The 24,629-nt window shown below is 51.3% G+C and overlaps 1 protein-coding gene and 1 long non-coding RNA gene across 4 annotated transcripts in view; one reads left to right on the top strand and one right to left on the bottom strand.

Annotated features, from left to right (window-relative positions):
• Window positions 1-11,688: 11,688 nt before the first annotated feature.
• On the bottom strand, window positions 11,689-23,842 carry LOC101709504 (uncharacterized). 2 transcript variants are annotated; one of them, XR_205449.3, is made up of 3 exons: window positions 23,346-23,842; window positions 20,672-21,025; window positions 11,689-12,297 (listed from the first exon to the last, which is right to left on the bottom strand). It is a non-coding gene; the product is annotated as an uncharacterized LOC101709504 (long non-coding RNA). The 2 variants fall into 2 exon arrangements; XR_015439842.1 differs by having other exon boundaries at window positions 20,672-23,842.
• Window positions 23,843-23,898: 56 nt separating this feature from the next.
• The window catches only part of Lmx1b (LIM homeobox transcription factor 1 beta), a 71,291-nt gene continuing 70,560 nt past the window's right edge, over window positions 23,899-24,629 (top strand). For both annotated transcript variants that reach the window (XM_004849365.4, XM_004849364.4), the window contains exon 1: window positions 23,899-24,499. In XM_004849365.4, the coding sequence (XP_004849422.1) occupies window positions 24,361-24,499 (139 nt within the window). In that variant the 5' untranslated portion in view covers window positions 23,899-24,360. The remainder of the gene's footprint in view (window positions 24,500-24,629) is intronic.

Below are 24,629 nucleotides of genomic sequence, written 5' to 3'. Positions count from 1 at the left end.
TAGCAGCCTGGCCTGATTTCAGATCTCAGCTCGCTCACGGGCCGTGTGACGTGGCCAAGTAGCCTGATCTCTCTGAACCTGTTTCCTCAGTGGCAAATGGAGAAGATGGCACAGGAAAATCTAGGTAGGGCACTTGGCACGGTGCCTGGCACAAGTACCGATCATTACCCTCTGGCCAGCTGAGTCCCCTAAAAGGCCAAGGAATGAACCACAAGCTTGAGCGATGCCTGGGCGCCCTCCCTAGTGTTCAGGACCCTCTGGGTCCCAGGATTTGGAGAAGCCTTGGCTGCTCGGTGCTGGCTGTTGGTCCTCTAGCTGCACCCAGGTGACCCTCCAAACTTACAGCCTCGCTTTTTGTGTTTCTCTTTTCTACACTGAAGGCGATCCAGCAACGTTTGTAGAGGTCCTCCTCCAAGCCAGAGGCTGGGTTGAGCATGAAGACCCAGAATCAGGTGCTCCCAGAGTCCTGTTTTCAAGAAAATTCCAGTTCAGTGGGCATTGGGGGATTGGCAGATGTGACCAGATGATACTCGCTTTAAGGGGGCCCTGTCCAAGCTCTAGAGGACCTGGGAGAGGCGCGTTTCACCTTCCAGGGGACCAGAAGGAGACAGCGTTTGCATGCAAACTTGGAAATGACAACAGTTTGCCAGGAGGACCAGAGGGGAAAGGGGCTGGGGACAGAAAGATGCCCAAAGGGGTTGGGCATCTACACACAGGTCACTGTTGTATCCAGGATCAGGAGACCGGCAAGTGATGCATGATTACTTGGTGATTAGCAGATGTAGGATCTCACAAGGTAGAAGCAGGACTGGGTTGATTGGGGTTGCTCACGATGGGTTTTGTTGGGGTGGGTTTTACTGTGGGAGCCACGGAAGGGACCCAGACCTAGTTGACCTTTGAGGGAGAGAATAAGAGGAACCCAAGTGGGGAGAGGGAAGGCTATAGATGGGAGGCCAGTGTGGAGGCAGGAGAATAAGGCAGCTGGACAGAAGGTGGTGACCCCAAGGGTGCTAGGGACAAGGGGCCCTAAGATATGCACAAGGCAGAAGGAGCAAAAGCAGGGTGTGGCGGTGCAGGCGTGTAATCCTAGCATTCAGGAGCCTGAAGCAAGAGGGTCACCACAAGTTCAAGGCCAGCCTGCGCTGCCTAGCAAGACCCTGTCCCAAAACAAACAAACAAACAAAAACCAAGGTAGAGTGGACAGGACCTGACACCCACTCGGTGAAGGAGCGGTGGAGAATGGAGGAGGAGAGGGAGTCCACAGGATGCTTGGATGTCACTGCTGGCTGGGGCTGACAGTGCTGCCTCCCAGTGAGCTGGATGGCCCAGGAGGAAGGAAGGGAGGGAGGAGTATCACTGAGAGCCAGGGTGCTGCAGTGAAGACATTAGGAGACAACTGGCCAAGTGGGTCAGAAGAGAAATCAGAGCCGGGGAACAGGCTTGGACATCACCCTGGTAGCAGTGGTGGGCGCTGAGGTCTGTAGGGGACACAGGTAGTGGGGGAGGGACAGCCGTGGGGCAGGGCTGAAACACAGGCACATACGTATTAGCGACATAGAGCAAAGGAAGAGATGCCCAGCCAGGTAGTGGTGCACACCTGTGATCCCAGCACTCTGGGAGGCTGAGGCAGGATGATTGTAAATTTGAGACCAGGCTGGGCAATTTATTGAGAAACTGTATTAAAAATAAAAAAAGGGTGGAGATGTAGCTCAATGGGAAGGCCCTAGGTTCAATTCCCAGTACCTCAAAGGAAGGAAAAGAAGGAGAGAGACCCACAAGTTCTGCTAGTGAACCAAGGAAGAGCAAGGGTGAGGGAAAAGGAAAACTCAGCCAGTGGATGAGAGCCAGGGCCATTCAGAGGAGGGGTGGGAGCAAAGTGCCGCAGGGTGGTGGGAAGGAGGTGGTGGACAAGGCCGGGAAACAGGCCATACGCTGCTCTTTAAAAGCCAGACAGGAAACGGAGAGAGGGCTAGAAGATGAGAGCTAGAAGGAGGTTCGGAGCAAAGGAGAGTTTTGTTTCACAGCAGGAGATTTGAACTTCTGGTTCCAGGTGCAGGGCCTGCTGGGTTACCATGGAGGACGCCAAAGTTGGGCTCTGGGGGCCACGGGGGCGGTGTTTTGCATGGCGACAGAAGGACCGAGGAACAGAAGTGATGAACTGCAAGGGTCACCCCAGAGAGAGCAGGGCAAGAAGCAGTACGCTGTGCGGCTGAGGGACATCAACGCCAGGCCACGGGGGTCCCCGGGAGCTGGCTGAGGAGTCCGCCAGGGCCGCAGAGGTGGAAGGTGGTGCGGGCTCTGGATTCAGACTGACTTGGGCCTGTACCCCACTTGCCAGCTATGTGACTCTGCATGGCACCCCACATCTCTAGCTCCTCATCCCTGACAGAGGGATGGCGATAGTACCTGCCCCACGGGGACAGACGGATGCCCCAAAGGCACTTGGAGCATGGGGCCAGGCTCTGACCAGGGGACCTCAATAAATATTAGTGAATAAGAATAATAAATACAGAGGAGCTATGGAAGGGTTTCGAAGGCGGGAAGTGGCAAGGTCAAATCTGTATTTTCCAAAGACCCGGCTGGAGGAGGAGGTAGCCTTGGGGAGAGATGAAAAGGTCGTGCACTTCTTGAGGTATTTCTCTGAAGTCTGTGGGAAGTTTGTAGTGTCAGGTTAAAGATTTTATTGGTTCCATGTTTGGTTTTTGATCAGCCTGTTTCCTCGGGGTCCTCCTGCATCGGATGCCGGCCTCCTGGTCACTGGCCTGGCCCTCTGCCCAGAGCAGGGCCTAACCAGGCTCTGGGCTCTACTTCAGCAGTGAAATGGGACATAGATAAGTGACACAGAGGGTGGATTTGGGAGGAGAGCCAGGCCGGGCTGGGCGGGCTCCAGGTGAGGGGTGGTGGTCCCCATCAGACCAGGCTGGGGCTGGATCCTCAAGTCCCCAGTCTGTCCTGAGGGGCAATCAGCAGTGGGCTCTCCTTTCACATCACAGAATGGCAACGACACGTCCCATAGGGGACTCCTGGGGCCCCAGCAAGGCCGAGGGCTTAGGCCTAGGGAGGGAGAAGAAAGGCAGTAATGATAACAAGCTGCACAGTGGCTGTCACTGAGTTCTTAGCGAGTGCCAGTTCCTTCTCGAAGCAAACACTGTGATTAGACCCATTTCACAGAGGCTCAGAAAGTTATGCCACCTGGCCAAGGCCCCACGTTGAATAGAGCCTGTGTCTTTGTTTTGTTTTGTTTTTGAGACAGGGTCTTGCTATGTAACTATGTAGTTTGGGCTGGCCTTGAACTTAGTGATCCTCCTGCCTCAGCCTCCCTAGTGATGGGCTTACAGGCTGGCACCACCACACCTGCTCAGAGCCTATCTTGGTGAACTGCCCACACTCTTGCCCAGCCAGCTCCAAGGGCTCTGGACTGTGAGGAGCCCCAGGTAGCCCGTCCTCCGTGAAGCCTCAGGGACACTGAGTCCCTCTGCCTGTCACTCGGGTACATGGTAGAAAGAGCCCAGGGAGCAAGTGGCCTCCCCCGCAGCTCTCTGGTAACGGCTGTGTGACCTAGGGCAAGTGGCTTCACCTCTCTGAACCTTGGCTGCCTTCCCCTTCTGACAAGCGTGGCTGGGTGTCTGTCTTTCGGGTCCTGCTGGCTCCTGTCTGTCTTTGACCCAGCACACAGTAGGTACTCCGTGAAGGCCAGTGCTTTCTTTCCAGAGCTTCCCTGTCGGAGATGAAGGTCTCCATGGAATCCATGCTGTGAAAATAAACATGAACTCAAGTGGCCCGGGTCTCTGTGGCAGCCAAGGGGAAGCTCGGTCCCCGGCCCATGTCTGTTCTAAACAAGAACAAAAGTTTCCCTGTGAAGTTGCCCCCACCCCCGCTTCCCTTCTGGAGCCAGCTGGAATGGGGGCAGGGGGCAGGCCATGCCCCGGGAGCTCAGCTGCCTGTCAAAGCCCAGCCTCCCTCCACCCGACCCATCCCCACACCACCAGCCGGGCAGAAGCAGGTGAGCCGGCCTGCGGGGCAGAAGGCCCAGGGCAGAACGCTAGGTATGGGTTCGGGCGTGAGGAGGGAAGGTTTCCACTGTGGCCCTGGGTCGGGGTATGCAGGGACTGGCACCCAGTGATGCGGAACACCCGGCCATTCACCATCTCACGCCCCTTTGCCCAGTAGCCCCGCTGTTCAAAATGGTTTGGACCTGCTTTCAGGAGCTCCCAGGACATGGACTGGCCCTTGGGGACATAGCAAAGAGAAAGGGGCTCAAATTCTGGCTTCGTCATAACTTGCTGGGAAGACTCGGACATGTAAGGGCCACTCTGAGCCTCTTGCTGCATCTGTCATGGGATGGCCCTGGGGCTGGGGCTGGGGCTGAGGTCTGCAGCCACCATGCCTTTCCACTGGACAGCCCCTTGGGGGCAGATGCGAGGCGTGGCCCATGTGGGTTCTGGCAGCTGGGAGCAGGGTTTCAGAGAGGAACAGTGGGTCCCTGAGAAAGATTCTGCCCCAGGACGAAGAGAGCTGAGGGCCGAAGGGCAGTGGGTACAGTGTGGCTGCTCTGGGTGGCAGATGGCATTCTTGATGCCAGCGTGGACAACACGGTTGGTCCCTGGGGAGGAGGCGGTGTGCAGAAGTGAGCACTGTTTCACTGGGCTCTAACTCTCCTTGTGCCCAAGCAGCCCTGCCGGGGGTCCTCTAACCAAGCATCAGCCAGAGGCGAGACCTCACCTCCTCCAAGGTCGTGGGAGTGCCAGGGTCCACAGGGAAGAGTGGCTCTGCTGGACAGTGAGGCTAGTAGAGTGGTGCACGTGGATCGGTGGCAGCAATCCCAAGCAAAGCAGCCTCATTTGTCCCCAGAGGGCCCCAGGAGGCTCAGAGCTACAGGGTCTTTGGCCATGGTGGGCAGCTCTGTCCCAAAGGGCAATGGCAGAGACGGTGAGGGGCCTGGAGGGGTTGTCAAATGGCAAGCAGGATTTATGTGAGCGAGGTCTCAATAACATTGTTCAAAATGTTTTATTTAGCTGGGAGGGGTGATGGATGCCTATAATCCCAGCCCTCAGGAGGCTGAGGCAGGAGGATTGCCATGAGTTCAAGGCCAGCCTAGGCTACACAGTGAGTCTAAAGCCTAAAGTGCATAGAGAGACCAGGTCAAAAACAAAGTTAATTTACAGCTAGACTTGGTGGTCCATACCTGTAATCCCAGCTACTCAAGAGGCTGAGGCAGGAGGATCCCACAGTTCAAGGCTGGCCTGGGCAACTTAACAAAACTCTATCTCAAAATAAAACAAAAAGGGGCTGGGGCTGGGGATGTAGCTCAGTGATGGAGTGTTTGCCTGGCACATATGAAACTCAATCCTCAATACCAAACTCTTGCTTTATAATGGTTTGTTGACAGGATTTTATATTTTGATTTTTTGTATTTTAATTTGTATCTTGCAACTTTACCAAACTTATCATTTCTTGTAGCTTTTTTGTAGATTGGGTTTTCTACATAATGATCATGTCGTATACAAAGAGCTGCAATTTTACTTTTTTCTTCCAAAATGAAATGGTAACCAGGACTTACCTGTGGGTGTATGTTAGACACCCCGAGTGTGTGTGTTTGGGGGGGTCCCTCCCAGAAAAACCCAGAAGGAGCTGGCCCCCTAAGTGGAGAGGCTACTGCTCACAATACCCAGCTTTTGGTCTTGTAGCTTGATGTCCACGTTCTGATGACCACAGTCCCTGCAGTCCCTCCTGTCCTGGGTGGTCATCAAGATTCATGACCTCAGAGCTGAGGAAGAATCTAAAGTGGGACAGGATTTGGACCTCACAGAACTGGCCTCCCTGCCTTCTGGCAAAGACTTTTAAATACTTAATAATACATTACATTCAAATAGTAAACATTCCAATGATTAAATTACAATGGAAGTTGTTGGTTTTTTTATCTTTAAAACTTTTAGATTCTGTGATCCTACCCTCAGGGACTGGTAGACAATTCTGAAATGCACTGAGATGTAGCTCAGTCAACTGATGGATGATGCAGAATGTCATCACAATATTACTTGTACAAAGAACTTGGTGATCTTCTGAATAGCCAACAAAAATATAGAATGTCGTACAGCTGTTAAAAATGACTGCCGAGCATATATACATTTATAATGTTTTTTATTTATGTCCAATTAAAACAGGTTAAAAACCAGTATGATCTCATTTTAATTTTATTTGTTATTTGTATTGTTATCAGTACATCTTTGCAGTATATGATGTTTACATTCCCTGTGTGCAGTGGGTACATGTGCCTGGCACATCTTCATTCCTTTTTTCATCCTCTTTCCTTCCCTCCCCTCCCTCCCCTCCATTTCTTGATCCCCTTCCCATTTGAGAAAGCTCTGTCTCCCTACTTCCTATTATCTTTTAGTTTGCTCTTTATTTATAATCTAGGTTTCTCACATAAGAGAAACTATGTGATATTTAAGCTTGTGTGTCTGAATTATTTCACTTAACATTATGGTCTCAAGGTGCATCCATTTTCCTATAGATGACTCAAGTTCATCTTTCTTTATGGCACAGTGTGTTCCATTGTGTGTAAATGCCACATTTTCTTTATCCATTCCCATTTTATTTTTATTTATTTTTTAATTTTTGGTACCGAGGATCGAACTTGGGACCTTGTGCTTGCGAGGCAGGCGGCAGAACCACTGAGCTAAATCCCCGGCCCTCCATTCACATTTTATTTGCATAAATATATATAATATATACATATATATACATATACATATAATATCTGGAAGAAAAATATTTCAACATATTTACCTAGGACTTTTTCCTGTCTCTTTGTTTTATCTGCACTTTCTTATTTTTCTACAGATAAGTTTATAACAACAATATAAATAACTACCATTTATTTATTTATTTATTTTGGTACCAGGGATCGAACTCAGGTCCTTGTGCTTGCGAGGCAGGTGATGGAACCACTGGGCTAAATCCCCGGCCCAAATAACTACCATTTATTAAGACTTACATTATACCAAACACTATATCAAGGGCTTTATATGTTTCCTTAGCAAATCCTTCCAACAATTCGAGGTGGGAGCAGGTATTATAGATTGAGTATCTTTCTCTGAAAAGCCAAAATCGGAAATGCTCCAAGATCAGAAGCTTTTTGAACATTGACATGGAACTCAAAAAGTTTTGGATTTCAAAAGTAAAGTTGATTAAATGGTAAATTACATGAAAATATCCCAAAATCTGAAATCTTTAAAACTTCTTGGTCCCAAGCATTTTGGATAAAGGATACTCAACCTTTATTGTTTTTGCAGGCATGAGAGTTTTAGTTGAAAGTAACAGAATACTCAACTCAAATGTGCAGAGAAAACCACAGTTGGCTTCCTGCATGGACTCAAAAGTTGTCCACTATACTGTGATTTCTCTTGGCTCTACCTCTTCTGCAGCAGCTCCATTACAGACAACCAATCTCATCCGGGAGCGAGATAGCTTTGAAGCAGCTGCTCTTATATCCACACGGCCACAGGACTGTGTGGTTCAAGAGGGTTCAAGACTGGTTCCAGTAAAAGCCTGGAGATTCATTTTATTGGACTGGCTTGGATTACATGACCCCTCTGGACCAATCCCTGTGGCCAGGTGATGGAATGCTCTTGATTGGCTTAACTCTGGTCACGCACCCTACTCAGGAAGCCAGGGAATGAAATCACGGTTCAAAGTAGGAAAGCACTAATTCACCCAACACCGAAACAAAATCAGAATAATGGGTAATGGGTGAGGGGCAAAACAAACCCATCCACCACTGTTATCATTTGCAGCTTATTGTTGATGGAACTGGGTTTAAGAGATTGGAAATGGTTTGCTCAAAGTCAAGCAGATAGTGAGGTAGCCAGAATTTGAGCCTGCATTGTCTAACTCCACAAGCCATAAACTTATTTACTACACGATAGTGCTTCCCATGATGAGAGTATTTTCATTCATCTTGGGACAAAATAGAATCATACGCCTCTGGTAATGGGTTTGTAGTGTCTGGCAGCTGGCACTCGATTGACTGCGGCAGGGCATGCCTGAGACATGCACACCCAGGCTCTCCAGCCTTGTGGGGGCGGCCGTGCAGGTACCAGAAGGCCTGGATTATCCTGCATCAAGACAGGCTGCCAAGAGCAACTCTGAGCCCAGCAAATGGCCAGTGCACATTGGTGGAAAGAGAGACACTCCAAACACAGTTGGGATAAAAACTATTTATTTGTGGCATCTCATGGTGCATAGCTATTGATTCCTCACAATATCTGGGGAAGCAGGTAGTTGTTGCCCTGAATTAACAGGGAGGGAATGGAAGCACAGAGAGGTGAAGCTCCTTGGCCAAGGTCACACAGCCATTTTAGTGGACCAGGGCTTAGGTGGAGCCAGCTCTTAATTAGACGCTATAATGCTTGTATCAGGAATTGTCTGCAGCCAAGAGGGACCTGCAGAGATCAGAACTGCAGAAAGTGAAAGTGCAAGGGGGGGGGGATTGAGCCCAGTGATGCCGTGCCTGCCTTACAAGTGCAAGGTCCTGAGTTCGATCCCTGGTATGGAAAAAGAAAGAAAGGAAGGGAGGAGAAGGGGAAGGGGAAGGGGGAAAGAAAGAAAAAGAAAGAAAGAAAAAAGAAAGAAAGAAAGAAAGAAAGAAAGAAAGAAAGAAAGAAAGAAAGAAAGAAAGAAAGAAAGAAAGAAAAGAGAAAGTGAAAGTGCTGAGAATATAACTCAATGCTAAAGAGCCAAGACGGGCGATGCCTCTGGCTAGCTTCCTCTCTGTGTTTTCCTGGGCATTTGCCAGGGAAGGATTATGAAATTGGGGTAAGTCTGTGTGCAGCCTGGAAGCCTGTTAAATATTCCTCCTGTTGTGATTTCAGCCTTAATCTTGAGTTTATAGTTATTTTATATGGTATAGGATGCCATCACTGGTGAAAATAAATCCAACCCCTAAGTAGACACTTAGGCTTAAAAGGATGTTCAATTAGGAAAATGTTCGTGATATACCATTAGTGATTTTCTTAAATATGCAAACTATAGGAAAAATATATATATATATCATGATCCAAATGTTTTTTTGAAAAGGCTATTCATATATACGGAAGATCAAGGGAATAAACAAAAAGACTAACTTTGAGAGTTTGTTATGGTTATTTTTATGTTCTCATTTTCTAGACTTTGCAAAATCTCTATAATGAATTATATTCATAATTTTAAATGCATTAATTTTTTTTTACAAAAGTCTCTGAGTCTGAGGCATGAGACTTCCACAAGGACCTCAAGCTTTGTTTTCTTTTTACCTTTTGTTCCTCGTTCATTTATTTTCTCATTCAACAAACACCCACTAATTTCTGCAGTGCTGGGCTGTCAGTCAGAGTGGACCAGATACAGATTTCTTTGTGGAGCTCCTTGTGCTGTGGGTGGACAGAAAGACAGCCAGATAGACAGTCCTACCATGACTGTATGCTCAGACGTGAGAGACCCATAGATCTGAGCCCCGTGAGGTCAGGACCCAGCTGAGTCATCTCTGTATCCCGGTACCAGGGGTGGGTCTGGAACAGATGCTGGCACTCCAGAAACACTTAGGGAGGAGTCAATGAAATCCAGGAAACATGAGTTCAAATCCCAGCTCAACTCTCACTGAGTCCTAGTTTCTTCTTCCCCAAAACACGGGGTAATGCCTACCACGTGGGGTTGTCTAAAAGCTCAACTATCCTGGGCAATTTAGCAACTTAGTGAAATCCTGTCTCGAAATACATTTTTTAAAGGTTGGGGACATATATAACTCAGCACAAAGGCCCTGAACACAATCCCCAGTACAAAAAAAAGTACATAAATTGCAAAAGAAAAAACGAATAGTATTTGGGGTGCTGTGGTTGAATTTTTTATCTGTCCCACCAAATTCCTGAGTTGAAACTAATCTCCAGGGTGGTATGAGGAAGTGGGGCCTTGCTGAGGCAATGAGGAATGGGATGAACTGCCTTACAAGAGCGCTTGAGGGAGCCTGTCTGCCCCTTTGCCCTCCACCACGGAAGGACACCTCTAGACATCCCCATCTTTGCAGTAATCACTAGACACCAAATCTGGGAGTGCCCTGATCTTGGGCTCCCCAGGCTCCAGAACTGCTAGCAATACATTTTGGTGATTTACAAATTTCTCCATTTAAGGTATTGTGGTATAGTAACCCACATGGACTAAGTATGGTGGTACCAGTATATCTCAGAGTGTTGTGTGTGTTAAATGGACTCAGCAAATTAGAATCTTTAATTGGGGACTAAAGAGAAAGATCATTTCTCATGAGAGAAATGATACACAGATGTAATATGGATGAAGCTAAAAAAACCACTATAGCCAGCATTTAAATTAGAGGTGTCAATATGAACACATGGTTTCTAAAAATAGATACTTATTTTTAAGAAATTGTAAGTTGACAGAAAAATTAAACAGACAGTAGAGTTTCCACATACCCTTTTACCTCCCCACCCCAGCTTCCTCTATGGTTAATATCTTGCATTGATGGGTGACACTTGTTATAACATATGAGCCAATATGGATCCATTATTATTAACTAAAATTCAAATCTACCTTAGGGTTCGCTCTTAGTGTTGTATGTTCTGTGGGTTTTGTCAAGTGTATAATGACATATATCCACCATTATATGCTAGCTCCCCCCTACCCAAAACCCCAATGGGTGTCTGAAACCCAGATAGTACTGAACCCTATATATATTACTTTTTTTCCTATATATACACACTTATAAGAAATTTTAATTTATAAGCGAGGCACAGTAAGGGATTAACAATATAACTAACAACCAAATAGAATGATTATTCCGGCACCTGCCTTGCAAGCGCAAGGTCTCGAGTTTGATCCCCAGTACCAAAAACAAAACAAAACAAAACAAAATAGAATGATTATAACAATAGACTAATAAAACTTAAATGAATGCAGTCTCTCAAAATATCTCTTTTAAAAAGATGCAGTTTATTGTTTTATTGGTACATCTTCGCAGTGCACAATGATTTGTAGGGAGCTGGTACGTGTACAGAACATGTCAATTCTGTTTATATCCCCTTCCCCCCACCTTCCCTCCCTTATTATACTGCACTCACCCTTCCCACAGTGACCTGGGCTGACACAATGCCTGTATGATGAGACCTGAAGTGACTGACATAGGCATTATGACACACAGCTGCTTAAACACAACTGCTGCAACATCGCCACAGTCCCGCTGATAACCAGGACCGCTACTAAGTGACTGACGGGTGGGTAGCATCTTCAGCATGGATACACGAGTCAAAAGGACCATTCCTGTTCCAGGCAGCACAAAGTGAGACACTCCAAGATTTCATCCTGCTACTCGAAACGGAGTGTGACTTAAAGCTTGTGAATTGTTTATGTGGGGACTTTTCCATTTAATATTTTTGGACCAGAGTTGACCATGAGTAATGAAAACTGGGAGAAACAAAACTGTAGATCAAGGAGGACTACTGTCGTGTCACATAGAATAGTTTCACTGTTCTCAAAAGGCCCCAGACTCTAAGCAGTAGGTGGAATAAACCCTCCCTCCTTCCAACATCTGACAACCTCTGATCTTTCTACTGTCTTCAGAGTTTTGGCTTTTCTAGAACTTGAATCCTACAGATATGCTTCTTTCACCCAGAAATATGCAGTTAAGATCACTTCTCTTTGTTCTCTCTTTTTTTCAACTGGGTGTACAGATTAATGGTTTCATTTTGGCAGATCCGTACATGCACATAACATACTCGATCACTTTTGCCCCTTCACACCTTTGCTTCAGTCTCACATTTCTGAGGGGTTTCAATATGTATTACATTTTGTTCATATCCATTTTCTTTATTACTCACCCTTATACCCACCTCCCCTGTATTCCCTTCCACTTGTATAATAATAGTCTTCCTTTTGCTTTCTTGTCATCTTTTTTAGATTCCACGTATTAGAGAAAACATGAAATATTTGTCTTCCTGAGTCTGGCTTATTTGAGTCAACATGATGATCTCCAGTTCCATCCATTTTCTTGTAAATGACAGAATTTTGTTCTTCCTTGAGGCTCAATAATACTCCATTGTGTGTATTACTACACTTTCTTCATTCTTTCATCTGTTGATGGGTACCTAGGCTGGTTCCATATCTTAGCTACTGTGGATTGTGCCGTGTAATATTTTTCATAGTTGAATAATATTCCATTGTATGGATGTACCACAGTTGGGTATACAATCACCTATTAAAGGACATCTAGGTTGCTTCCAAGTCTTGGCAATCATGATTTATCATGTAATTTATCTGTAAAAAAATGTATTTCGTAGCTCTTTTTACTGAAAAGACCCAGAAACAATGACTAGTCCAATAGCAACAGGTATTGCTTAAACCAAGATAGTGGTCTCTAAATATCATCCAAAGAGAAATCCTGATTTCAGGTCTGGGGCAGAAACTACACATGATTGTCCAGCACACCTTGCCATTCCAGAAAGCAAAGAAGCCATCAGAGCCTACTGGGGTCAAAGGGCTCAGGACCCACCCAAAGAGGTCCCATCTGGCAGTAGTGGAGCATTTGAACATCTATGAGGATCATGAGAGATTGAAATACATCAAATCCCTATATTCATAAGAACACTTTAAAAATAACTCTTAAGATGCTAGGAAACCCACTCATTATTTGAGCTGTTATAGAATCAAGTCTTTGACTATCTATAATGCCTGTATTGAATGAGATCATAGTGTACTTCAAAGTATCTAAAGAGTTAATAAGGAAATGCTGCCCTTTTTCAAGTATTCCAGCTAATAAATGCAGGAGGAAGATAGAGTTAGAATAATATCATTGTGCAATCCCTAATGAAATAATGAATCTAAGCAATGAACATCGGCAACCGCTAACTTCACAAAAAAAGAGACAGACTGCAAGACATTATGGGCTCCTGATGGAAGGACACCCCACCTCCTGTGAAGTATTGTTGCCAAAAATTGAACCCGAATCTGATCAAGCCTCTAGATCTAATTACAGGAAAGACAGAGGACAGAGGAACATGTTAAAGGACCCCACAGGAATACCAGCAACAAGAGCCAGGTTGGGGAAATACTACAGGACAAATAACCAGGTTTCTTCAACAAGTAAGTCAAGGGCAGAGGGAAGGGAGCTAGAGACAGACAAAGAGCCAGAGAGCCAGAGAAGTGAAAAACTGTAGCTTAAAAGAGACTTGAGGAATATAAGGACATTTGTAAAGCTGTTAAAAAAAATTTATGAGACAATCAGGGAAATTTAAACATTGACTGGATAGGTCTGACAATAATTTCTCCAGATGTGATAATGGTATTATGGCTTTTCTTAAAGATTCTCTTATCTTTAAAACTAAATACCAAAGTAGTTATGGTTAAGATGTTACAGTGTCTTGGGCTTGCTTATTTGCTTTAAAATAATCCTCTGGAGCCTGGGGGTGTAGCTAAGTGGTACAGTACCTAGTTTAGTCCCCAGCACCCTAAAAAAAATTCACTGGGATGGGAGTGGGGTATAGGTGAGACAGGATTGCACATGAGTTTTAACTGTTGAATCTGGGCGATCGGCACATTATTCTAGCTGGTATATGTTCCAAGTTTTCCATAATGAAAAAGAAGTTCACCAAAAATAAAAATTGTGGCAACCTTCTTTGGCAAAACAAAGGCAGAGACAGCTCAGGATCTCTCACACCTCTGACGTTTGTTGTCTTGTCATCTCTCAGTGTAAAATGGCCTGAGTGGCAGCTTTCTTCCCGACACTTCTTCCTCCTAAGTTCCTGTGGGTAAGTTGTTTCCCACCGCCTGAGCCAGAGTGAGAAGCAGCCACGGAAGAGATCCCCAATGACTAGGCTGACAGAACCCTGCAGAACTTAGGCCCCAGCACTGCAGCTGACTTTGCAGGTGGGGCAGGAGGGTGGGGGGCTGGGGGGAGCTGGAAATGCATGCACGTGGGCAGGCTTCTCTCTGGGGCATGGGCAGTGCTGCTGTGTGGGTACAGAGTGGGGACCCTAGGCTCAGTGCAGGCTTGCAGGGGCCCCCAAAATGTGATGGCTATTTCTGCTGCTGCGGTTACTGTTATCAAAGACAGAAGGCTTCCAGGAGGAGGTGGCACTTTCACTGACACAGAAGATGAAAGAAGAAGGGAGTGGAGAAAGACTTCCAGGCAAAGGGAGACACCCATTCCAAGTTTGAGAAGCTGAAATAAAGCCAATAGGCTTGGCGAGGTGTGCAGAGAGCAGAGGGGAGGGAGGCAGAGACAAGGCCAGGGAAGAGACCATGGGGAGGATTCTAGACTTGGAGGCTTCTGCTAGGTTTGGAAGCCCGAACTGCCAAGCTCTTCCAGGAAAGAAACTCTGCCAGGCTGGAGCGAAGGTGGGGGAGGACCAGGATGCTGAGATGGAATTGTCTGGCTTTTCTGCACACTGGGAACAGTGTGGCGATGTCTGGATCCAGCAGAGCTCAGCACCACGCCAGGCACACCCTCCTTCCGAGGCTGCCCAGCACCCACAGGTGGCAGTGTGAGGGTAGCGGCTCTGCCACTCCGTGACCCTGGGCAAGGCCCTCCCCACCAGCCTTAGTCTTCCTGTCTGTACAATGGACCTCAATAGCAGCTACCTTACAGGGTCATTGAGGGAGTCTGCGCCATGATTGCTGTCAGAGGCTTCACGTCCTCAATAAAGGTCACTGACTGTGATTGTCCTGGGACTGTTGCTGATACTATTGTTTGCAGCCTGTCCTAGCTCCTGGGCACTGCTCTGCCTGTTGGTTGCTGGACTGTTTCTGGGCAGACACCGCCACCAAGCCTGGGGAGGGGATGCTGTGCTTTGTTTGCATACAGTGCATCTTGCATTCACAGGCGAGGGTCCGGCGGGGTTGCTCGGGGGACACATTCCAGAAAGAATAACTCTGTGTAACACGAAACCCTGAATCTGGAAATACAACCTCTATGGGAAATTGGTGGATAAGTCTGCTCTGCAGACCGCCCAACCTTACTCTATCCAAAAGGGATATTGAAACCCAAGGGCCTCATCACTTGGCCTCCTGCCTGTGGTCTCAGCCCTCACCGCAGCCAGAGAGATCTTCCTAAAAAACAAACTTGACAGTGGTACTGAGCTGTTGAAACCCTCCATGCCTCACCAGTGTCATAAGGTGCAAGTCCACATTCCTGGCCATGACCTGACCTGTGTTGAGGCTCCTGCTCAAACCTGCAGCTGCATCTGAGCCACACTTACAGCCCCGCCACCCAAGTTTCTAACAACTCAAACTCTAACAACTCTGTTTCCCTTACTTCCTGTTCCTGTGGTACCCTGGACGGAGATCTGAGGTGATGAAGATCAGTGGTGTGTTAGTCATGCTCCTCATGGTTTTTGTGTCCATCCATGGTTTAGAAGATGTGATTATAACCTGTAGTGAACAGTGGCTGCAGGTAAGAGTTAAATGGCGGGTTCTTGGGAATCACCAGGAGCCCCAGCCGTCTGAGCTGTATCTAGGAACTCGCTGTGCTGCAACCGGAAGGTCCATGGGTTACTACGAGTATTTTTATTCTCTTTCTCAGTGTAGAATCAGAACTGAAGTACACTCATGGGGTATTCTCATTGAAAGTTCAATCAATTATGAACCGGAAAATTCAGATGTCTGGGGTTCCTTACCAATATCGTGCTATATTCAAAGATCATTTACATTAAATTATTCAAAAAAGGTAAAAGACAATAACGGTGACGAGACCAAAAAATCAGCTGCAAAGAAGAGCTCAACTTCATGTGAATTAAAAAACCCAGGGACCCACCCAGAAGGGGCAGGAAGCAATATTGCAGGACCACATCTATTTTCTCCCTCCAGATTAAGTATGGAAATTTACCTGTGAATTCAGGAGGGAGAGGCAGCCACACTGACCCCAGAGCTCCTGGGGACCGTCCTGCCTGTTGAAGAATGGGCTAATGCCTATGGATATCATTTTTTACCTGTTTCTAAATTACCGTTTTAAATTTCCTCTGCAGTCTGTATTTATGAACATTTTGGTGTGTGTGTGGCTGGGGGAGCTTCTCCAGAGTTTAAGCTTGTGATGAAGGAATTTTTTTAAATAAAGATTTGAAATTCTTAAAAAAAAACATTCTAACAACTCAAATTCAATACCTCAGGACCTTTGCACAGCCAATGAATACCAACCCCCTCTAAAAGGCCAATGACAATTCTCCCAGATTCAAAAGATCACATGGGCCAAGGATTTAGCACAGTGGCACTGTGCCTGCCTTGCAAGCGCAAGGTCCTGAGTTCAATCCCCGGTACTGAAAAAAAAAAAAGCTAAAAGATCACAGAACTTGCTGAACTCCCAATAGTAATGGAAAGCAGCAAAATCATTCCTACTTTGCAATTCAAGAAACTGGGGCTCCTGCCACTCAACCTCAAGCCAGACCAACATTTCAGATCTCAGCATTTCAGGGTATCCAAGAGGAAGCACTGGCCACACCTGGAGAACAAGAGGACAGTGGAGGTGGCCCAGATAAGAGGGCTGAGTCGAGGACAAGGATGGGCCACAGAGCTGACAGCAGCCAAGTGCTGGATCCATGAACCTACTCAGCCACCCTGAAACTTGGAGTCTAAGGCAGGACCCTGGACCTCTCTGAACCAAAGTTTTCTCATCTGCAGAGTGGGGCTAAGTAGGAATTCCTGCCTCTCCGGCACAAAGTGAATACTCAGGAATGACAGCTGGCCTGGGGGACACTTCCTCAATGGTGCCAGGACACCCTCCTGTAATACACATAGGAAGGCTGCACCCAAACAGACCGGACCAGACCGGACCAGACCAGACTTGCTTCAGCCCAGGTTCGGCAGCCAGGGCCTGGGAACCATGCCTGCCCTGTTTCTCTTTGGGGTTTTGTGTTTCCCAGCGTTTCCTTTGGACAAAGTCCAGCTTCCTCCCTGGAAGGAGGCAGGAGGGAACTGTTCGTGCCTGGGCCTGGATCCCCAGGGGAGCCATGTGGGGAGGTGACAAGAACTGGGTTTGGAATTAGGCCAACTGGGTTCGGCTCCAGGATCTGACCCTTAGCATGCTGTGTGACCCCCTGGCAAGTGGCTTCACCTCTCTGGGGTGCTTATTTCCTCATTTGTTACAGATTCTACTTTAGAGGGTACTAGATAGCGATGGCAGGGAGTGATGAGGGAAGATTCTAGATGTGCTTCTCCAGTGATTCCTTTTTTGGGACAGATTATTGATTGGAGGGGAGCCTTGGGTTTATAGCAGGAGTCGCCAACACCAGTGTCCCCTGGAAGGGCACAGGAATAGAGAGGGTGTCCTGCCGGGGGGGGGGGGGGCGGTGAATGGAGGGGAGATTTGGCTGCAGATTTCAGCACCCTAATGAAATGAGGGTCCAAACATCACACCCCTGATGATTCAGGAGAAAAATTCAGCTCTTCATGCAAAATCTCATGAGTAAAGTATGGGAAGGAGTCTATATTATATGATTTAATTTATACAGAATTCGAGGGCTGGGAATTTAGCTCAGTGGTGCTGCCGCCAGTCTCACAAAGCACAAGGTCCTGAGTTTGATTGCCTGTACCAAAAAAAAAAAAAGTAACTATATAGAATTCGAACAGGCAAAACTTGTATGCAGTGGTAGAAATCAAGACAGTAGTTGCATGGAGGAGACGGTGAGCAGCATTTGGAAAGAGGCATGGACGTGGATCCTGGGTCTCTCTTAAATGCAGAGGGTTGGTAGCACGGGCACATCCAGCTATATGTTTATGCTTTGTGCATTTTTCTATATGCATATTCTACTTCAATAACAATGCTAAAGTAACTTTAAGACAAGTAAATCAAGACTGTAGGACTCGGAGGAGAGAGAGCAAGTGTGGGCCCAAATGAACATACCTGCAGGCTGCATCCTGGGCCACCGTCAGAGACCCAAGAGTGGGACAGGTGCTCTTAGCTCCTGACACCCTGGACTGGCCGCTCGTCCTTGGATGGCAGGGGTAGATGGGCTTCCCAAGCCACCCAGGAGGAGGCCATGCTGCCTGACTGCTCTGCCTTACTCGGGAGGCAGACAGCTGGCACATGCGCCGGATCTGCCGAACTCACATTTGGGAGAAAAAGGCATGCTTTGCCACTTAAATGATAACGTGACCCCCAAAAAACCCACCCTTATGTATTATTCATTTGACTTTGCCAAGTATACCCAGAGGACAGTAATCGGAAGGCAAGCTTCCTTCCGTTTCCAGAAAAACCACCGTAGAATCTGGGTTTGACCAGGCCCACCTCCCAGCCCTCAGAACTGTCCAGCAAACCTGGCTGGCAGTGTCCCTGGGGCTCAGGCCCTGGCCTCAGAAAACTGGTGGTCGTCAGTGGGACTGTCCCAGCCCCACCCCTCTGCCTGATCCGGAGGTCTTGGTTTTATTTTTATTTCCACTGTCATCTTTTCTTTTCGGAGGACCAAGAGAAGATACACACCTCCTACATCAAGCAGCTCTAACCAAAACAAATGCACATCAGATGCGTTCATTTGCGCAGACACTCATAAAAACTTTACTAGACACCAAATAATTACAGGAAGGGGCAAATCTCCAACTCCGCAGGCCCCAGCGTTTTGAAGTAGATTTAAGATAAAGATCAAATGGGACGGGCACTGGTCCCCTCCCACACCCACCCCCCTCTCCAACCATGGATCTGAGGATGGAGACCAAAGAACTCTCCAGTTTTGTGGATTTGTGTCCAATTCATATGAAATGTGTTTCTGTGAGTTTTTCTCAGAGTCCTAATGGGGCTTTCATGGCTCCACGCACAGTCCTCAACCCTCCCTTTGTTTTGGCTCAGATTCGAGGTCAAGGAAGCCCCTGGTTCTAGATGGGCTAGAAATAACCCAGCCCATCTAGTTGGCAAGAAACCCAAAGGTTCTTGGGGAAAGTGCCTGTTAAAAATAAATGTAAGTGACACCTGGAGAGTGCCACATCGCGGTCTGCATGCAATAAGCCAAATTCCCTAATTCTGCTGCCTTCCAAGGATCTGACTGCAAATGGCTACTCTGGTCCCCAGGTTCAGGGCAGGGAGCTGAAGAAGGCTGAGCAGTCTGTGCCAGTCCTCAGGGGACTGTTGGGCACCTCCATGTCCAGGCCACAGGGGCCTGCCTCTGAGCTTCATCACCCTGAAGGAAGGGCCATGGCTGAGCTCAGGCCAGGTGTGTTTCCCTCAGGACCTAGCTGGAAGAAAGGCAGCTGAGAGCTCCCACATCCTGCTAGCAGGGCCCTTCATCCAGTTATTCACCACATAGCTCTAGAAGCCTGTCCCATTCGGGCTCCGGGCCAAGCTCTTGCATCTCACCCTCTCCCCAACCCTGTGGGACTGATGCCAGCATTGCACCCATTTCGTGGACAAGGATATGGAGGCGCAGAGCTTCAGAGCTTTTTGGAGGTCCCAAAGCCACATGCCGAGCTGGATCTGCGGGAGTCCCTGAGACCTGTTCTTGATCACTCCTACCCACTGCCTGGCCAGTGGGAGGCCTCAGCCCTGCGCCGCCCAGCCAGGCACTGTTGCTTTCTCAGCACTGGTCCTGAGGGCTGATAGCAGCCTTTGAACCTAAAGAAGCACAGTCTCCTAACACCCATACTGAATCCCATGACCCAGACCTTGTGCTGAAATTCCTAAGTCTGTGGCCAGAGAGGGGCCTGCCGGGAGCACACAGGGACTTGGCTGAGGCTTGCTCATACCCACGTTGGACACAGGCACACACTAGCTCACGGCCTCAGAGCCCACACTGGCTCACCAGCAAATCCCTGTCTCTCTGTCACCTCTCTCCCATCAGCCTGCAAAACTCCAGAGGGAAGAGTAAGAACCAGCTCCCATGTAAAGTCAGAAAATGCCCAGCTGGGGCCCCCTCCCCAGTTACTCCTCTCTGTGGGTCTCCACCTGGGCGCTAGGGGCTCCCCACCACACAGGAAGACCTCTGACACACTGGGTTGTGGAAGTGACCTGTTGCTTTATAATTTGTCTGACCCTTTGACCCAAGCATCCTGGGTCAAATGCAGCCAGGATCTATGGAGGGGAGTGCAGTTGCTGCTAGCACTCCACTGCACCACACCTTGCCGTCCTTCTGGAGTCTTTGTAGTTGTCCACAGCACCCCAGCCCGTGGGCTGAGTCCCAGGAATAGCAGCTCCTAAACTGGCTGGAGACTTGGGGCTCCGCTCCAGTGTGGTCTCCTCTGGCAGGTCTGAGGCTGGCCAGGGCCAATGGCCCCAGGCAGCTGTGTGGCCCTTGCTCTCCCGCAGAGCAGAACAACTGAGGCTCGAAGCTCCTGGTCCTTCTTCCTTCCCCGAGGACCCAGCACCCAGCTCTGCCCTGCGCCCTAACAGTGCCTCAACCCTGCCCCGATCTGCACCTCCAGCCAAAGTTATAAACTGGGAGGGTATCCTGCGATCTGGCCCTAGTCAGACATGCAAAACTGTCTGGAGGGGATCGGCAGGATGACGGGCTCCACGGGGGAGGAGGGCCCTGGCCGCTAAGCTCCTAGGAAGGGGTGGGGGATGCGAGGCCCTAAGAAGAGCTAGGAGACACCAGGCAGGGCTCCTGGGGACGTGGTTCCCGCAGGACTCGAAGAGCTTAGAACCCTATGCCAGAGTTTTCTTTCTCTTTTTGCTTCTTCCAAGCAACAGCGAGCCGCCAATTTAGCCTTTCCTTACCTGGAGATCATCCCGACCTCTTTCCGCTGCCAAGCCACGAAGAATCCCGGGTCGGAAGGCGCCGGCGCAGCAGCGGCCGGCGTCGTGGGTCTCCAGCATTCTCGGCTCAGGTCGGGCCTGAGGAAGCCTGGGCCCCTGTCCTCCCGTCCAGTCGCTTATTCTTCGACAGGGCCAGCGGTGAGGAGGTGCAGGAGCTTTGATGGTGCCCAGAAAAGACCTCTGCATGGCTGTGTGCGAAGGACCCGGGACGCCAAGTCCGCTCGCTCAGAGAACGGGGGACCCGGGCAGCGCGGACAAAGGGCAAGGAACAGGGCCTGCGGGGAGTGGGGAGGCCGCGGAGAGTGATGAGGAGACCTGCAGAGGAGACAGTGGTTGTGAACCGAACATCCTCACCCGGACCAGAGAAGGCGACCCGGCTCCACTGTTGCCGGAGCACAGCGACCCAGTCGCCGGCCCCGCGCTTCATTAGGCTGTCTCAAGTCAACCCTGGTGGCGTGGGCGGTGACTCGGACAGGAGCCCGGGAAAGAGGCTAAGAATCTAGGCGCCCAGGACACACCTGCGGCGGCACTGAGCGGGGGCTGCCGGTGCATCCTCCTGCGCCAGACAGCCTGCGGGCGCCCGGGGACGCGCCCCTGGGCACAATCTCCGGCCCCGGGCCTGGACACCAGTCCGAGGGTCAGGGGAGCCTTGGGGGCCTGGCCACAGGGGCCCGCATTCAGCCGAGGGGGAGGAGGAAGGAAAGGTACGGAGAGGAAGAGGCCAGGCACCGGGAAGGTGGGAGTAGGAGATAGGAGGAGCGGGATGGAACCCTGCACCAGGGCCCGTGACCGGAGAGGATTTCCCTTATGTCCTGAAGGCGAGGGCGAGGGTCTGTCTGCTCCAGGAACGACTCTAGCCTACAGGCGGTCGCTCAGCAGCGACTGCAGGGACGAACCGTGACCAGCAGAGGGCAGGAAGCGCCCGGTCCGCCCGGAGTCAGGCTCGGGGTTCAGCGCCTCCCGGTGCAGTGTGCAGGGGCCTTGCAAGCCTGGCTTCTTTCGGCAGCGGCGCGCCCCGGCCCAAATGCCCACAGAAGGCGGCCCAGGCCTTACCTCGAGGCTCAAGGCCTGGGGTTTCCCAGGCTAGGCAAAAACAGAGGAGGTAGGGCATGTGAAGAAAACTGCACATCCACTTACCACTTACCCATCCTGGGCAATACAGAAACACAAAGGCACCGAGAAATACATGAACACCATACACACACACACACACACACACACACACACACACACACACAATGGGAGCCGCAAAATCATCCAGAAACTCGGAGACAGACAGACACACAAAGGTGACACGGAGACACAAATACACAGAAAAATCTCCTGACACAATACAGGGACTGAAATGCACACGAAGACACAGGCACCCTCCTAGAGTGACGGAGACACACAGGGATACACAAAAGATGTACTGAAACACCTAAGACACGGGCATGGAAAGAGGGCAGATTCACACACACATGCAGAGGGATGCAGGGGAATCAGATACAGATTCCCAAATTCACACCCTCGGAGCCCGGAAAGTCTCAGGGACATACGAAATAGTGTGTGTGCAGAGACATGGATGCACACGTTCGCCTGAGCCCCGGAGGCGGGAGGGCCGACACGCAGAGACACACACAGATCCCCACCGACACCCTCGCAGGTACGGGGGTGGGGCGGGAGCCTCTAATCCTCCACAAAGCTGGGCCCCTCCGCGGGGCCCCGCGGCACAGGGGGCCACTTCTGACCAAGCCTCCCGCAGGCTCCAAATCCGATCCGCCCTCTAGCCTCCGGCGGGGTCAGGGGACCCGCCCCCGTGCCCTCCGCCCCCTCCCCGCTCCGCGCCGCTGCTCAGCTCCCCGGAGGGGCCAGGTCCGTCTCGCCGAGGCTCACGGGGCAGCCCGCGCCGTCCCGGGCCGCAAAAGCCCTCCTGCGCCCGGACGGCCAGCGCATTGCTGGGGATCCAGGGCCGTAGCTTGGGCGCAGCGCCCTGTGGCCCGGCGCAGCGGTCACTGGGCCCGAGTCGCCAGCTCTGTCCTGCCGGCCTTCCGCTCGGCAGTGTCCAGGCCCACTTGGCCCTGGCTGGCCGGGGCACTGTCACTCATCGCGTAGCGTACGGGATCCCGCTCGATTCCCTCGACCACCTCCACAGGGCGCTTAACCTGGGTCAAACCGGATTTGCGTGGAGCGCACATCTCCCCAAGCCTTCATCCCTAAACCCTGGGGCCCTCACTCCTTGCCCGCGCCTCACTTTCCAAACCTGGAGACGTCAGACCGTCCCCACCGTCCCCATCCTGCCCGCCACCCTCTTCCCAGTCTTACCCATGCTCTAAACTCCCTTCGCCCGAACCCGGGCCTGACCTGCCTCGGCTACCCACTGCCCCCCATCTCGATTCCGGGGCCCCAAGTCCCACATCAGCTCACTCCTCCATCCAGTTTCCAGCAGGCCTGAAGCCCCCACGCCACCCCCTACCCCGACCCCGACCCTGAGCCTAGGCCCAGTCCCCTCTGGCGAGTCCGGGACTCGCGGCCAGTCATGCCCTTCTGCCCGCGTCTGTCCTCCGACCCCCGCAGCCAGTCCTCCCCGCGGCCCGAGTCGGGGAGGGGGGTCCTGGGGCGGTGGACTCTCGTCAACACTGCCCCTGCCACCTACCTGGGCCCGGGCGACTGCCCCGGCCGGCGCCGTCCCCTGGAGAAGCCGCTGAACAGCCCGCCGTTCGTGCAGTGAGGCCTCACTCGGGGCTACTCCTCCGAGCGCCGAAGCTTTACAAAATATTAGTAAGAAAGACAGTAAGAAGGAAACAAGAAAGCCTTCGTTCTCCAACTCCCAGATCAATTTTTCAAGGGGGTGGGGCAGAGAACTGGTTTCGAAGGCGACCAAAACTTCGGCAAGAGGCCAGCGGGGCGGCCCGGCCAGCTGGGTTGCAGGGGTCCGCGTTCGGGGCCAGGGGCCGCGCGGGGCTCAGGCCGGGGGCGCGGGGAGCCCTCCTGCGAGGGGGGGGGCGGCGACGGCACTATTTGACGTGGAGCCGCCGGCTCATCGCGGCGCAGGGATACGAGGCGCACCAATGAGTTCAAATGTCAGGAAGTTTGAGGAGGGGTGAGGCGGCTCCCGGCCGGAGTATCCCTCCGCCACCAGCCCCGGCTCTAAACCGAGCGGCTCCTCGGGCGCACCATGGCACTGGAGTAGTGCGAGGAGCGCGCCCGGAGCCCCGCGGCCCGCTGCGCCCCGCCCGGGACCCCGCTGTGCTGCCCGCGCCCCCCCCAGCCCGCAGGGCCGCCCCTGTACCCCCGCCCCCTCCCCCGCCCGCCGCCGTCGTCGCCCCGGTTGCCGCCTCCTCCCCGCGGCTCCGTCTGCCGCCGCCGCCGCTGCTGCAGCCGGGCTCCGGGGCTGACAAGCAGGTGACAGAGGAGCCGACGCGCGTGGCAGCGAGCGCCCGGGAGAGCGTGGCGCGGGTTGCAGCTGCCCCGGCCCGCCCGCAGGACGCAGGGGCCCGGGGCCAGCGCGCCGCGGCTCCACGATCGCCGGGGGCAGCGGGCGGCCCCGGCCGCGGCCCGAGCCCCGCGGGGGCCGCGCCTCCCCGGCTCCAGGGCCGCGGCGGCGAGCGGCACACGGGCGGGTGGGCGAGCGGCCCGGCCGGCGGGGTCCGCAGCGTGCCCTGCGTCCCATGGATATAGCAACAGGTCCCGAGTCGCTGGAGAGGTGCTTCCCTCGAGGGCAGACGGACTGCGCCAAGATGTTGGATGGCATCAAGATGGAGGAGCACGCCCTGCGCCCCGGGCCCGCCACTCTGGGGGTGCTGCTGGGTGAGTGCGGGGTCCGACGCTCGAGGGGCATGGGCAGGGGACAGCGGCGGCCTCCCGCAGTGGACACAGGCATCGAGGCCGACGAATAAAGAAAATGGGTTTGCAGCGAACGGGGAGGGGAGACAGGGAC

The sequence above is a fragment of the Heterocephalus glaber genome, unplaced genomic scaffold (assembly GCF_053883595.1).
Source record: "Heterocephalus glaber isolate CG9 unplaced genomic scaffold, H.glaber_assembly_v1.0 deba00001479, whole genome shotgun sequence".
In the NCBI taxonomy this organism is placed as follows: domain Eukaryota; kingdom Metazoa; phylum Chordata; class Mammalia; order Rodentia; family Bathyergidae; genus Heterocephalus; species Heterocephalus glaber.
This window is presented reverse-complemented; position numbering and strand designations above follow the sequence as displayed.